General features: G+C 44.9%; 1 protein-coding gene across 1 annotated transcript in view; it reads right to left on the reverse strand.

Moving 5' to 3' along the window:
• Window positions 1-2,021, reverse strand: part of ccnjl (cyclin J-like) — a 96,714-nt gene extending 94,693 nt beyond the window's left edge. Inside the window, exon 1 of the mRNA XM_041192976.1 lies at window positions 1,760-2,021. Coding sequence (XP_041048910.1) covers window positions 1,760-1,876 — 117 coding nt within the window. The 5' untranslated portion in view covers window positions 1,877-2,021. The remainder of the gene's footprint in view (window positions 1-1,759) is intronic.
• Window positions 2,022-16,326: the final 14,305 nt, after the last annotated feature.

Genomic DNA, 16,326 nt, shown 5'->3' on the forward strand with positions numbered 1-16,326 from the left:
CCCGGGTTGGGGGAGAAGGGGGAAGGGCGAATCCCGGGTTGGGGGAGAAGGGGGAAGGGCGAATCCCGGGTTGGGGGAGAAGGGGGAAGGGCGAATCCCGGGTTGGGGGAGAAGGGGGAAGGGCGAATCCCGGGTTGGGGGAGAAGGGGGAAGGGCGAATCCCGGGTTGGGGGAGAAGGGGGAAGGGCGAATCCCGGGTTGGGGGAGAAGGGGGAAGGGCGAATCCCGGGTTGGGGGAGAAGGGGGAAGGGCGAATCCCGGGTTGGGGGAGAAGGGGGAAGGGCGAATCCCGGGTTGGGGGAGAAGGGGAAGGGCGAATCCCGGGTTGGGGGAGAAGGGGGAAGGGCGAATCCCGGGTTGGGGGAGAAGGGGGAAGGGCGAATCCCGGGTTGGGGGAGAAGGGGGAAGGGCGAATCCCGGGTTGGGGGAGAAGGGGGAAGGGCGAATCCCGGGTTGGCGGAGAAGGGGGAAGGGCGAATCCCGGGTTGGCGGAGAAGGGGGAAGGGCGAATCCCGGGTTGGCGGAGAAGGGGGAAGGGCGAATCCCGGGTTGGGGGGAAGGGGGAATCCCGGGTTTGGGAGGGAAGGGGGAATCCCGGGTTTGGGAGGGAAGGGGGAATCCCGGGTTTGGGAGGGAAGGGGGAATCCCGGGTTTGGGAGGGAAGGGGGAATCCCGGGTTTGGGAGGGAAGGGGGAATCCCGGGTTTGGGAGGGAAGGGGGAATCCCGGGTTTGGGAGGGAAGGGGGAATCCCGGGTTTGGGAGGGAAGGGGGAATCCCGGGTTTGGGAGGGAAGGGGGAATCCCGGGTTTGGGAGGGAAGGGGGAATCCCGGGTTTGGGAGGGAAGGGGGAATCCCGGGTTTGGGAGGGAAGGGGGAATCCCGGGTTTGGGAGGGAAGGGGGAATCCCGGGTTTGGGAGGGAAGGGGGAATCCCGGGTTTGGGAGGGAAGAACGAATCCCGGGTTGGGGGGGAAGAACGAATCCCGGGTTGGGGGGGAAGAACGAATCCCGGGTTGGGGGGGAAGAACGAATCCCGGGTTGGGGGGGAAGAACGAATCCCGGGTTGGGGGGGAAGAACGAATCCCGGGTTGGGGGGGAAGAACGAATCCCGGGTTGGGGGGGAAGAACGAATCCCGGGTTGGGGGGGAAGAACGAATCCCGGGTTGGGGGGGAAGAACGAATCCCGGGTTGGGGGGGAAGAACGAATCCCGGGTTGGGGGGGAAGAACGAATCCCGGGTTGGGGGGGAAGAACGAATCCCGGGTTGGGGGAGAAGGGAGAAGAGCGAATGCCGGTTTGGGGGGAAGAGCGAATCCCGGGTTGGGGGAAAGGGGGAAGAGCGAATCCCGGGTTGGGGGGGGGAGGGGGAAATCCCGTATTGGGGGGCGGGGCCGGGGAATCCCGGGTTGGGGGGTGGGAGGGGATACCCAGGTTGGGGGGGCGGAGAGAAGGGGAATCCCGGGTTGGGGGGGGAGAGAAGGGGAATCCCGGGTTTGGTGGGGGGGGGGGGGGGGGCGGGGGAGAAAGGGAATCCAGGGATGGGTTGGAGAGGGGGGGGCGGGGGCACTCTCCAGCCCGAGGGTTGTCGGGAGGGTTCGGTACTAACGGGCCGCAGCTCCAGACTCGGATCCGCAGCCTCTGTCCCAGAGCCAAAGTTTCTGATCGAAACACCAGCAGACCCGGTCACGCTTCAAAGTTTCCCGGTCAGTAGGGTCGGCGGAAGCCGGGCCCCGCTACCCCCTGGCCGGTCAAGCCCACACCTTGACTCTCAGCGTCTGGTGGATGTCGCTCGCCAGCTGCCCTTTCCACCACTGCTCCTCCGGCTCCATCCTTCCCATCCACACAAAGAGGCTCTTCCGATCCGAGCACACAGGCATCCGGCACCGACGGCGGCCGGGCGCTGGGAACTCGGCTCCCCACCGCTGCGGCTGGCGGTGGACCCGACAGCGGAGTGCCGGAGCCCCGACTCTGAGCTCAATTCCAAGCACAGCAGCCGCAGCTCCCCCGCCGCGGCTAACAGCGCATGCGCCACAGCCCACGGCCATACCCGGCTGGAGGGGGCGGGGCTTTAGGTGAACGGGGTGGGACTTCAAGTACAGAGGTGGCACTTGGACGTAAGAAACAGGAGCCGGAGTTGGCCATTCGGCCCCTCAAACCTGCTCCACCATTCAATAAGATCATGGCTGATCTGCCCTCAACTCTTCTTTCGTGCCGGCTCCTCATAGCCCTCAATTCCCGGTAATTTTAAAAATCTACCTACCTTCTCTTTAAATACTTTCGGTGATCGCGCCGTCACAACTCTCTGAGGTCGAGAATTCCAGACATTCACTTTCATCCGAGAGAAGAAATTCCTTCGCATCTCAGTTTTAAATGTATACCCTTATTCTGTAACTATGTCCCCTAAAGGAACAAGGGCAGGCCTACATGGAACGGGGGCAGGTCTACAAAACAAGAATGAGGCTACAGGGAACAGGGGTGAGGCTATAGGGAACCAGGCAGGGCTACAGGGAAATAAGAAATAGCAAAGGGAAGAAGTCACTTGGGGGAGTGGTTTACAGGCCCCTAACAGTAGAAACACTGTAGGGCAGCGTATAAATCAAAAAATAATGTTGGCTTGTAAGAAAGGTACTGCAATTATGGTGGGTCTGAAACTAGTGTCTTAAACTTAAATAGCGGCAATTACAATTGTATGAATACAGAGTTGACTAAAGTGGACTGAGAACTTAGGTTAAAAGGTAAAATAGTAGAACATATAAAATAGTAAAAAGGGCAGACATTTAAGGAGATATTTCACAACTTTTGACAAAGATATATTGCACTGAGAATAAAAGATCTGAGAATGATGCACCATCTGCAACTAACTAAGGAAGTTGAGGATGGTATCAAATTGAAAGAAAAGGCGTACAATGCGGCATAGATTAGTGGTAGGCCAGAAGATTGGGACAGTTCAGAAACCAGCAAAGGATAAGTAAATAAAAATAAAGAGGGAGAAATTGGAGTATGAGAGAAAACTAGCAAGAAATATAAAAGCAGACAGAAAAAACTTCTACAAGTCTATAAAAAGGAAAAGAGTAGCAACAGTGAACATTGGTCCCTTAGAGGGTGGGATTGGGGAATTAATAATGGGAAACAAGGAAAGGGCACAGGCTTTAGACAAGAATTTTGTATCTGTCTTCACAATTGAAGACACAAATAGCATACCAGGAATAGTAAAAAACAAAGGGCAAAAGGGGGACAGGAACTTAAAATAATTAATATCACTAGAAAAAGTACTAGAAAATCTAATGGGACCAAAGGATGACAAGTCACCTGGAACTGATGGCCTGCATCCTAGGGTCTTAAAGGATGTGGCTGCAGAGATAATGGATACATTGGTTTAAATCTTCCAAAATTCCTAGGTTCCAGAAAGGCCCCAGCAGATTGTAAATCTGAAAATATAACACCAATATCCAAGAAAGGAAGGATACAAGAAGCAGGAAATTATAGGCCAGTCAGTCTAGCATATGTCATTGGGAAAATGCTAGAATCCATTACTAAGGAGGTAGTAGCAGGATATTTAGAAAATCTAATGCAATCAGGCAGAGTCAAATGGTTTTGTGAAAGGGAAAACATGTTTGACAAATTTATCAGAGCTCTTTGAGAATGTAATAAGCAGGTTGATAAAGGTGAACCAGTGGATGCATTGGTTTTGGATTTCCAAAAGGCATTCAATGAGGTGCCACATTAAAAAGTTACTACAAAAGATTATAGCCCATGGTGTTGTGGGTAATATATCAGCATGGACAGAAGATTGGCTAACTAACAGGAAACAATGAGTCAGGATAAATTGGTCATTCTCAGATTGGCAAACTGGTGGAGTGCTGCAGGGATCAGTGCTGGGGACTCAACTATTTGCAATCTATATTAGCAAGTTTGATGAAGGGATATTGTAGCCACATTGGCTGATACAAAGGGGGAAAGCAAGTTATCAGGAGGATACGAAGAGTCTGCAAAGGAATGTGGATAGGTTAAGTGAGTGGGCAAATAGAGTAAAATGTAGGAAAAAGTGAGGTTGTCTACTTTTGGCAGGAAGAATAGAAAAGCAAAGTAGTATTTAAGTGGAGGGACCCTGCAGAATGCTGCAGTACAGAGGGATCTGACTGTCCTTGTACATGAATTTAAAGAAAAATAAGCATGCAAGTACAGCAAGTAATTAGGAAGACAAATGGAATGTTAGCCTTTATTGCAAGAGGCTTGGAGTATAAAAGTAGGGAAGTCTTGCTACAACAGTACAGGGGCTTTAGTGAGATTGCACCTAGGGCACTGTGTATAGTTTTAGTCTCCTTACTTAAGTGAATACTTGCATTGGAAGCAGTTCAGAGAAGGGTCACTCAGCTGATTCCTGGATGAAGGAACATGGAAACATAGGAAATAGGAGCAGGGGTAGACCATTCAGCCCTTCGAGCCTGTCATGGCTGATCAGCTTGTGTCTCAACTCCACTTTACCATCTGCGCCCCCCCCCCCCATAACCCTTGACTCCCTTATCTATCAGAAATCTATCTTCCTCTGCCTTGAATAAATTCAATGACCCAGCCTCCACTGCTTTCTGGGGAAGAGAATTCCCCAGAATTTGACTGTCGTGTTATAATGACATAAAGGCATCCATCATACATAAGGGACTGGATAAACACATTGTGGGTTCATTTATTAAGACTAGGCACATGAAAACAGATATACGTGGATAGAAAACTTGAAGACATCCGAGCTGTGCTGTGTTCTGCTCACAGGCAAAAGTAAAACTAAAAATGGATTATATTACACACTACCCTTCCAGTGAGTTTGGATTTCCAGCATCCGCAGTTTTTTGTTTTTACCTTCCAGTGATGTGATCTACAACATTAATGACCCTTTGAGAGGGGATTGTCTTTTGAGGGAAGGTTGAGAAAGTTGGGCACATACTCATTGGATTGAAACATATAAGTTTCTGAGGAGGCTTGACAGGGTAGGTGCTGAGAAGATGTTTTCCCTCATGGGCGGAATCTGGAACTAGGTGGCACAGTTTAAAAATAAGGGGTCTTCCATTTAAGTTAGATTTGAGGAGGAATTTCATCACTCAGAGGGTCGTTAGTATTTGGAATTCTCTTCCCCAGAGAGCAGTGGAGGTTGAGCAATTGAATATATTCAAGGCTTTGATCAACAAGGGAGTTAAGGGTTATGGATGGTGGGGGTGGCGGTTGGGGGGGGGTGGCGGCAAGAAATGGAGTTAACGCCACAATCAAATCAGCCATGATCTTACTGAATGGTGGAGTAGGCTTGAAGGCTGAATGGCCTATCCCTTCTCCTATTTGCTATGATCTTACAGGAGAACAGGGCAGGTCTACAGGAACATGGGCAGTCTGCAGGCCAGGCTAAAGTGGAACGGGGTGGTTTTCCAGGCATACAAGTGTGTTGCTGCAGGGGTATAGGGTGGGTTGCAAAGAACAGGATTGGGGCTACAGAAAATATGGACATATCTACAGGGAAACAGGGGCTGGCCTACACAGAAAGAGAGGAGGGGCTTGATGCAACCAAGGGCCGGATGATAGAGCAACATAAGCGGGGCTACAGGAACTGGGGTGGGGCTACAGGGTAACAGAGGCAGGTCAATAAGGGCAGATGGGTGTCGCTACAGGGGAACATGAGCAGGGCTAAAAGGAAACAGGAGGGGCATTGGAGGAGGAGTGTTACAATGGACTGGCAGGGCTGCATAGGAAAGGGTGGAGCTATAGGATAAATGAGGGCATAGCTGCGAGGTGGAATAGTGGAATTCCAGAGCTTTGGTTGGGTGCAGGGATATTTCATATTGGCACTATAATTGCAAATTGTTCTTGAAATGGAGGAATGTTGTGGTTTTCCAGCTGCAGAGGGCTAGGAGCTAGACTGCAGGCTGGGCTTAGAGGGTAAGTGAAGGAGGGCTGTTTGAATGAGGCTAAGGCTACATTATTTGGACCAATAGATCTAGGAGAAATTGGCACTATAAGAGACCCCTCAATCTGAGGAGAGTATCATGAATAAAAGAATTTATCACCCAGTCCACTCAAACTAAAAGAAGTGTAGCACAAAGCTAAATGAGGATTTAATTGCCGGGGTCAATTATGCATTTATATTCTCTAGTGATTACTAGGTGTGGGAATAAATGAAGTAGGTATAGGAGAGGATGCTAGATGTGACTAAATGTAATTCAATGATGAATACCTCAAACTAGCAGATTGTAAGAAGTTGAAAACCTGCACAATAAGTGGCGAGGAGTAGTCTGCCAAAGGACCTGGAATGCCACTAGTGCTCACATCCAAATGAAAGTGTCACAGTCCCAGGTGATTATTTTGGGAGGGAGTGGGGAGGCAAGAAAGGTCTGGACTATATACTTTTTTTGTTTCTGCTCTGACTGACGGGTGTAAAATGTGAAAGAGTGCGATATATAGTTCATTCCACAATTGCGAGAGATTCAGAGTGATGAGAACAGAAGTCAGTTAAAGAATTGATTGAAATAAAACCAATTGTACTTCACTGTTCTTCCTTTCCATTGTGTATTCTATGTGCTATAAAAGAGTTTATAGAAGCTGTAATGACAGTGAAGAACAGAACCAAGCAATCTGAAACGCAAAGTTGTAAGCAGGAAACCATCTGTCTGGGACTGGTGACCATACCCACAGGGCAACCATTAACAGCTGCATGGTTAGTTGAAACCCAGATAAAATCCCACTCAGCCTGGATCAGTAACTGTCTGCTCTCAGTTCATGCTTTTGTTTAGCAACATAAGGGGGAAATCTCTGTCTTCTTCTGGGAAGAGATTTTGAAAAATGGCAGGAACAGCATAGTTTCCTGTGCTGATTTTCTGCTTTACAGTTAAATACTCTGTGCTTAAAACAGGCTCTCTATTGTGGCTATAACACCTATGGAGCTAAGTTAGGGGACTAGTCTTGCTGTTGCTACTGGGAAATTTGATGGTATAGTTGCTACTGTCTGCCTGTAAATTTAAATGTTGATTTGTGTTATTGTGCAGTTCTTCAAATGCCAGTTGTCCTCTAATACCTCATTGAAGTGACCAAATGTTAATGGCATCTGCTACTCTGTTGCAGAAAGTACTTAGGGTACAGATCAGCCATGATTTCATTGACTGGCAGAATGGGCTTGTGGGACAGAATGGCCTCCTCCTCTTCCAATGCTCCTAGTTGCCATTCTTCATATGTGCATCCAGACACTGAGCATTGATGGGTTACTAAATGGATACTGCACTGATCCTCTCCTTACTGCATGTACACACTTTACAAGACGAGTAGGAATGGAAACAGGACATTTTTCACTTATCCTTACCATTTTCGCACTGAGTTCAGTTAACAAGAAGGGCCTGGGCTTGAAACTGGGGATTCAGGAAGGGCCACCTTGCAATGGCTTGAGGGACAGTTTCAGATTCACCTTTGATTTGTGTGTAATGGCAGAGACAGGTAGTATTGCATCTCTTCATCTCCATTGATTTTTTTTTACCAGTGGCTCCCTTGATGGCTTAGTATCTAAATAGGCTGCATGTTACAGTACCCCTACTGGGGGAAAGTTATAATTTGCTTTCATTGTGAATGATCTTACACACACAGTTAACTATATCAACTTGGAAATAGGAATTCATAATGGGAAAATTTGATGAGATATAAGATCTGAATATATTAGTATCCTGATGCAGCAGCTGGAAAACACAAAATACATCCCCACAGAATTGTAGCTCTTAAAGACAGACTGTAAAACATTCCATCCGTTTTGTTCACTTGATCAAGGCGACTCTTGCCAGCACACGCCAGGAAGTTGAAACTAAGTCAAGTATTTTCACAGGCACTTTTTCTGAATATTGGAACATTTTGTTGTATATGATTTGAAGTAATTTACAGAACAAATCCAAAAGAGCAGTGGCATTGAAAAAATGTCCAAAAGTGTGTTTGCTATACATTCTGTCAGCTGGGTACTGGTGCATGTTATAGAATATTTGACAGGAAGCAGGTGGAAAGGGATGTGTTACATAATGCATATGTTTCATAATAGTGATTATCAAATTGTCTTAACATTTGATCTTAAAAAAGAATGTTTTAACCCTTCTCAGCATAAAGTGATGGCCCCAATAATCCTTGTGCAAGTGCAGCGGACTGAAACTCCAGTCCACCACAGTCCTAAACTGGAGACTCCGTCCCATTTCTTTTCCATCACCAGCCCAGGTGCATCCATCAGAATCTGTCTTCTGCAAAGCAGAACAGCCCAAAGACTCCACTCTGGGGGTCCCAAGGCCCATTTACAGATAGTAACCCTGTTATTTCTCCAGCTTCTTTCATGTGACATTTGCAACTGTTACTGTATTTACTGTACAATGATTGGGTTCCCCTGGAGACTCCGTCCCATTTCTTTTCCATCACCAGCCCAGGTGCATCCATCAGAATCTGTCTTCTGCAAAGCAGAACAGCCCAAAGACTCCACTCTAGGGGTCCCAAGGCCCATTTACGGATAGTAACCCTGTTATTTCTCCAGCTTCTTTCATGTGACATTTGCAACTGTTACTGTATTTACTGTACAATGATTGGGTTCCCTGGAGATTAGGAACTTCACTTGTGGGTGAACACCCGCAACTATTGGGTGAAAAATCCTGAGAACCAGGGGGCCATCTGAGTGTGGGCTGAGAAGGGAAACCAAGAGCAAGGAAGAGGGGAATTGAAGATTGGGGATAGAAGTGAACAAAACTTAGTCTTTTTTAGCATTCTAGAATGTCAAAGGTAATCACTAACATATTCTCCTGCCTTTAAACAAAGTAAAGGGAGGCTCTTGTTATGGTGAATTAAACCGAGTCTAAACTATAAAATATTGTGAGGGCCATCAACGTTTTCTGAGAGATGTTCCACTCTACAACATGTACGATGCTGACTGAGAGTTCAGCATGGAGCTAAATTGTTATTTTGCTGGGATTGGTGACCCCTGGAGAAATATTCTGGTACTGCTTTGACCAGCATCGGTCGTTTTCGGTCACCTGACAAGCCTTAGGCAAATAGGCCACAGAGGAGGATGCGCTTAGCACTTAAATCCAATACAGTTATTATTTCATGGCCTGGTCATAGGTTCTCTTGGCATCACAACTAACAAGCCGTTTGAGGGACTGGAATGCCTTCATTCCTATTTCTTTAGTGCTCCCAGCTCTATCTGGAGGCTACAAATTTAACAGAAACTTCTAAAGTAAAAGATAAAAGGCATTCCAGCAAACACAAAAAGGAGATACACAAAAGAGAAAAAAACGCAACATATGTTTAAAATGCCTTTCATATTAAAATGTATTCCTTGAATAATATTATGTTTTCTTTCCACATTTATTTCTGTCCTGGTTTTCCTCTATGCACAACACAGGGGGTGAATATCTTCATTTAATTGTTTTCACATCTGTCCTGGTATATTCTCATTTCTGTAAATATACTGGAAAATAAACAATAAAACCAATGATAAAGGGGCAGAAATGATGATCAGAGAGGAGAATTTTAACCCCTAAAAATAGATGGGTTGGGGTGGGCAGGATGCTTAAAATGTTAAAAATCTCAAACTCAGCTTCAACCTGCCTTGAACAAGCCCATTTTCACTTTTATCAGTCCGGGGGAGCAGGCAACCAAACTGTTCCCAGGAGATGGGTCGGCCATTTCAATATTATAATAAGGCTGTGTGCCTCCAATTTAATCTCTATTTTAAACTTAATCTTTGTCAGTAGGGTTTTCCAGACCTCGGGAAAACCCAGTAGCTAAAGGGAGGTGAGGACTACCGGATCCAACAGATATTCCAACTCTGAAGAAGGGTCATACAGACGTGAAATGTTAACTCTGTTTCTCTCTCCACAGGTGCTGTCAGACATGCTGAGCTTTCCCAGCATTTTCTGTTTATATTTCAGACATTCCATTTACCTGCTGGATCAGCTAACCTGCTTCCATCCCTCCATAATTGTTCATGATTTCCTGAAGGCAAACAGGCCCTACCCCTCCAGCCCTCCCAAGTTCTCTCTCCGCATCCAAGCTAATATTGAGGCCACTAAGTCAGTCTAATCATGATCTTGAAATATTGGTTCCTGGGAGTGTAAGGCAAATAGCAAACTGAGTTATAGAGAGCAGTATTAACTACTTGAAGCTTTAGTGTAAGTTTCCATAGTGCAGGAATTTTAAATATATAAAGAATTTGCATTTATATAGCACCCTTCATGAACTCAAGATGTCCCAAAGTACCTTATAGCCCAGTGCTTTTGAAATGGAGTCACTGTTGTGATGTAGGAAATAGCAGTCAATTTTACATACATCAAGGTCCCGCAAAGTGTAATATGATAATTTAGTAATCAGTTTCAGTGATTATTTTTATTTTAGTTTTATTTGTCTCTGCAATGTTTCCCCTTTTCTGAAGGCGCTTCCCTGTAGTTCAACTCCATAGTAATCAGCACTCCTTTGTACTTTGCCCAAACGGCCATTCTTTATGTAGAATAATTCTTTATGTAGACCTTCCTGTCGCTTTTGCCATTTTAATTCTCCATCTTGCTCCCACTCTGACCTTTCTGCCCTTGGCCTGCTGCAGCATTCCAATGAAACTCAATGAAAGCTTGAGGAATAGCAGCTCATCTTTCATCTCGGCACTCTACAACCTTCTGGACTCAACAATGAGTTCAACAACTTTAAATCTGCCTCCACCATGTTTCATTTATTTTGTTTTGCTGGCTTGTTTCTTTATCTCTTCATGTTACATTCAGACAGCTACAATATAGTCATTCATGTGTTATAAATACCTAGTTCATGGTTCATAGTAATATTTTAAAGGTAAATTTTAGTTCTGGGAAGATTGAAGTTAACTGTAGAAAATAAGATAAGTGTAACTAAAGCAACTTGATAACTATTACACTTAAAAGGTTGGAGCCATGTTGACTTAAGGGGTCAACATTTGGAAAAGTAAGATCATAAAAGAGCAGGTGGGCTTATTTTGCTGGAGAATTGGAGATGAGGGCTAGAATTTTCCAGCCCCACTGTGGCGGGGTCGGTGAGCCATTGAAATCTCCGTTCACATTGTTGGAACCGGAAGATCCTGTCGGCGTGAGGGGCTGGAAAATTCTGGCTGAGTTGTCTACACTCAAAGAAATGCAGCCCAGAGAGTTGTTTTGTTTTGGGAGTTAGAGCTACAATTAATTTAAAAGTATTCAGTGAGCCTTGGAAGGCTACATCTTCATGGAGATAGGTGGAGCTTAAGAAAGTCCTAGGGTTTTAATTCATCTGTATGTTTGCTGGGGAATGGGTGTTCTGCAGCAGGGGGAGAGGCCATATCGAAAAGCTGCTGCTGTTAGAAGGCTCCAGGGAGCAAAGGTGTTACTCTTAGCTGACTTAGTGTAGTTGGGGCTCAGGAGAAGTCCCAGGAGCTGATTTATAGCCCTGTGCAGTTAGGGCTCAGAAGAAGCCCTGCAAGCCATTTATAGCTTAATGTAGCTGGGGTGATTGGAGCTTTGTGAAATCCAGGAACCATACCATTAAAATGCTGAAATTGTGCCAGTAAGTAAAGGCTGGAGTGCAGACTCGGAAATCCAGGGAACAGAGTCTCGGGAGACGAGATTGAAACCCTGGGAGGTGTGAATTCATTGAGGCGGTCTGAGTTGGAGAGGCTTTGAAAGAATTCAGAGGCTTGATCTTTGAGCATGAAAAGTTCGGAGTCTCATGTGAGGGAGACAGAGCTTCACTGAGACTAGTTGACTCACGGAGGGGGGTGGGACATCTCCCATTCGGGACTAAATCCCGTGGTGGGAGCCAGGGTGGGGTGTGTTTCCCACTGTGGAGGCCACCTGGAAATTGCGCCATATCGCACAACTCTAGCCTTATTAATTATGCAGTCGGGGGTTTCCAGATGTTTCACGTGGCAGGGCAGGATGGATGGCTCACCCCTTGGCATCATATCCAGGTACCATTTTTAAAAGGCATCTGGCCATCACTAATCCACCATTGAAGAGAGAAGATAGACCTCCAGGAACACTCAAGCTGGAAATTGGACCTCCTCGAAGACAATGAAGCTGGAGGATCCACCTGATAGATGCTCCCCCACCCACTGCTGCACGGTTCAGGGTCCATGGTCACTGGAGGCATCCATCCCAAACTCCAGAGAGCACCCTAGGCCTTCTTCAGGTGAGTCCCGATGCTACGGTTGTCCAGATGTGTTGTAATTTCATGCCAGCGTGATAGTGATTTTGGACCCTTGGCCGCATTCTCCCCCTACCCGCCATTAAACCTGCCATGGGAAGCATGGGAGAGTTCCGCCCACAGTGTTTTCTGATGTCTGGGTGGGTTTCTGAGAAATCTGTGGAATCTGTCCTAGTCACATCCACCATTGATTGTGCAGGATGATGTGTTCAACCATAGTTTGCCTGTTAATTCACACGTACTTCATATTAACCCTGAATGTTAGAGCGTAAGATAGATATTGTAAATTGTTTTATCTTTTTGGCCTTGGAAGTAAAGTTTATTTTTGTTTGTTCAGAACCCGTTGATTCTTGTGGCTTAATCTCTTAGTGTCCTGAATCTCAACTTTGTCTACTTCAAACGATACGTTATTGGTTCCTAACCGGATCTTACCAAAAACTTGAGGGTCAGATCTAGGATCATAACACAAGCCCCATCTGGACACAACCTTTGTCTCTTTACTTTACCCATTCCCACTCTCTTTGGCATTTGCATCATGAAATCTTTTGTTAGTTAATCTCTCCTGCCCTCCATCACAGTTTTTCCCTTTTGTTCATCATGCTCCCTCCCCCCTTCTACTGCCTTAGTAACTTTCACATTTCTATCTTCTTTCCATTATGATGGAAGATCATCGATCCGAAACATAAACTTGGTTTCTCTCCAAAGATGACTTGCTGAATATTTACAGCACTTTGATTTTGTTTTTCTTTCAGATTTCAAAGATCTGCAGTATTTTGTTGTACTCTTTATGTAGAGTCTGGCTGATAAATCTTGCCAGGATATTTGATCATGGAAGACATCAAAGCCAAGATTGACATATGATCATGATCTGTTGTTCACGCAAGTCATGGCTTAGAAATTCAATTGGCAAGAAATGGGAGCTGAAAGGTTCACTGTTGCGCGTGTGTGTTCATTCCATGCTTCACACCATATTGATTAGAGAACCCTGTAGTTGGCAGTTCACTTTGATTTTGATTATGTAATTTCATCCCAGTTCCAAATTGTACTGGGCCACAACGCAAAACTGATCCTTCTTTAGCACTAGAGAGTAGAAATTCCTGTCCAGATGCACTTATTGCAGGAACAATGCGATGCAAGAGATGGTACTGTGCTTTCCTTGCACAACTGCTTGTCTAATATTCAGTATAATTCAAAATTAGCTTCCGACTGCACAGCAGGCAGTTAATGCGAAGCCATGTGCAGCTGCCAAGACGTTTATACATTAACAGAGTTGCAGCAGCTGATTGAAGAGCTGCATTCTTGGCTGAACAGAAGTTTAGTTGCGTAACAATAGAGTCTGAGGTAAAATGGTGCATTCCCATTGCACACCCAGATTTCCAGATGAAGCCTTTGAAATGATGTCAATAAAGTGAGGTAAAGGACAAAGATGACCTCATTAAAATCAGTAGACTATACCTTTAATTCATTTACTCTAAATTGTTTGCTTTTACACACTTTAAGCAATGAGCTATTACCATTAGTATTATTTAATACTTTAACATTTTGCTCAGATGATTTCAAATGAAAGCTATAATTAAAACTATATATATTGTTCCCCAAATAAATGCTCTTTATTTCAAGTTTCAGTATCTTTACGTTCTCAGACAACAATATGAAATATTATCTACACAGAAACCTCCTGCAGTCTAAAGATGTCCAATTATAGAAATAAGAATTAGAAAATGACCTTGTCCAATGTAAAAATTTCCTGGTTCCAGAATACACAAAAATGAATGCAGCACCGCACCAAGTAAATAACTTCCTACCTCACATCTTATTTCATTTTAATAAACTGTAACAAAGTCATAATATATTTTATAAGAACACAAAGTTAAGATCATCACATAAATAGAAAGCTGTTAGGAATTCAGAACAAAAAAGTCTCCATGAGTGGCACAGAGAGGTCAACTTTGTGATTTTTCAGATGTTGAAAGAACTTAACAAAAGTAAATTAATCTCCCATGTCTGTATGGAACTGTTGTTTGGTTTGTAATTTTGTGTTCTATATCCAACTGCACTATACTGAACATAAGGGGATATTTTCCATGTGTTTGTGCATACAGGAACTTCAAATCAGTAAGTCAAGGATGACTGATAACACTCACTTTATGGCCCCAATGTTAACTCCGGAGGCAAGTACCGTCTGTGGGGTCCAGGCCTTGATTGAATGAGGCCCAGAGAGATTTTATTTTCAGGCTTTGCTTCCATGCCTGAGGTCGGACACAAACATGGTGGGAATCACAAGCTAGCCAGTGGACGGGAGCAGGGTTTTGGGTGACAGGAAACTACTATTGAAGATGCAAGGGAGTGCTCCCTGGTACTTATGTCAATGACTAATGGATAATCAGGACTTGATTACAGGTGAAGGAGAATGGGGGGAGAAGCCCATTTCAGGAATGTCCATGGTTTACTTATAGGGCTTGGAGAGAAGCACTCTTTCTCTTCCTGGCCCAAATAAAAATATGTTTTTAAACATCTTCCTGAATCACTTCTGGTCCCACCTTTACTTGTTGAATGATTTCCTTGGCGGCTCCTGCATTCAGCCTGAGTCACACATGCAATAAAGGTTAAAATCACTGCAGGGTTCTGACTGCATCATAGGACTGGCACTTTTGCATACTTATGAGGCTCTCACTTGCCTGTGTGCTCCCCCACCCCTCTTCACAAATCTTTGGAATTAAAATGGCATTGGTGGGAGTGTGCAGGTGCAAACAGGGAGGTGAGTACTCTTTTTCCACTCACCTACCCCCAACTCACCATATTCTTGTCAGGTATGTGGTTGCATTAGGTATCTGACTATAGAATTGGGTCAAATCGCAATGGCTTCAATTTTCCTTCATTATTACATAAAGGGGATTATGTTTCACATGGAACTTATTTGTCTTATCACAACAACATAACTATGAAAATCAAGGCACATGGTGGCCAAATCAACAGTATGAAATTGGTCAAAGCATTCACAAAAGTCTGTTAGTGTTAGAATAAGACCAATTCAGGACAGTAATTATTTGAGATGTTAACAGCAGAAATAATTACCATAAAAGCTGCCAGAATATTGCAAAATCCTAACTGGTTCGCTCATGCTCTTCAGGTGAAAGAACTTCCTACACTTACCTGAAGTGGCTTACAATTGCCTCTAGTCCACATTATGTGGCTGGCTCATTCTCCTCCAAAGTGCATTAGCAAACCAGTAAGCTTTTGAAGACAAACACTAAGGTCCACCTGCACCATCTCAGGACAACTGGAGTGGACAATAAATATAAAAGCAAAAAACTGCGGATGCTGGAAATCCAAAACAAAAATAAAAATAAAAATACCTGGAAAAACTCAGCAGGTCTGGCAGCATCTGCAGAGAGGAATACAGTTAACATTTCGAGTCCATATGACTCTTCAACAGCACTAAATAAAAATAGAAGAGATGTGAAATATAAGCTGGTTTAAGGAGGGGTGGGACAAGTAGAACTGGATAGAGGGCCAGTGATAGGTAGAGATAGCCAAAAGATGTCATAGACAAAAGGAAAAAGAGGTGTTGAAGGTGGTGATATTATCTAAGGAATGTGCTAATTAAGGGTAGAAAGCAGGACAAGCAAGGTACAGATAGCCCTAGTGGGGGTGGGGTGAAGGAATCAAAATAGGCTAAAAGGTAGAGACAAAACAATGGATGGAAATACATTTAAAAATAATGGAAATAGGTGGGAAAAGAAAAATCTATATAAATTATTGGAAAAAAAAGGGGGGGATCAGAAAGGGGGTGGGGATGGAGGAGAGAGTTCATGATCCAAAATTGTTGAACTCAATATTCAGTCCGGAAGGCTGTAAATTGCCTACTTGGAAGATGAGGTGCTGTTCCTCCAGTTTGCGTTGAGCTTCACTGGAACATTGCAGCAGGCCAAGGACAGACATGTGGGCACGAAAGCAGGGTGGTGTGTTGAAATGGCAAGTGACAGGGAGGTCTGGGTCATGCTTGCGGACAGACCGAAGGTGTTCTGCAAAGCAGTCACCCCGTCTGCGTTTGGTCTCTCCAATGTAGAGGAAACCGCATTCAGAGCAACGAATGCAGTAGACTAAATTGAGGGAAGTGCAAGTGAAATGCTACTTCACT

The sequence above is a fragment of the Carcharodon carcharias genome, chromosome 8, assembly GCF_017639515.1.
Source record: "Carcharodon carcharias isolate sCarCar2 chromosome 8, sCarCar2.pri, whole genome shotgun sequence".
In the NCBI taxonomy this organism is placed as follows: domain Eukaryota; kingdom Metazoa; phylum Chordata; class Chondrichthyes; order Lamniformes; family Lamnidae; genus Carcharodon; species Carcharodon carcharias.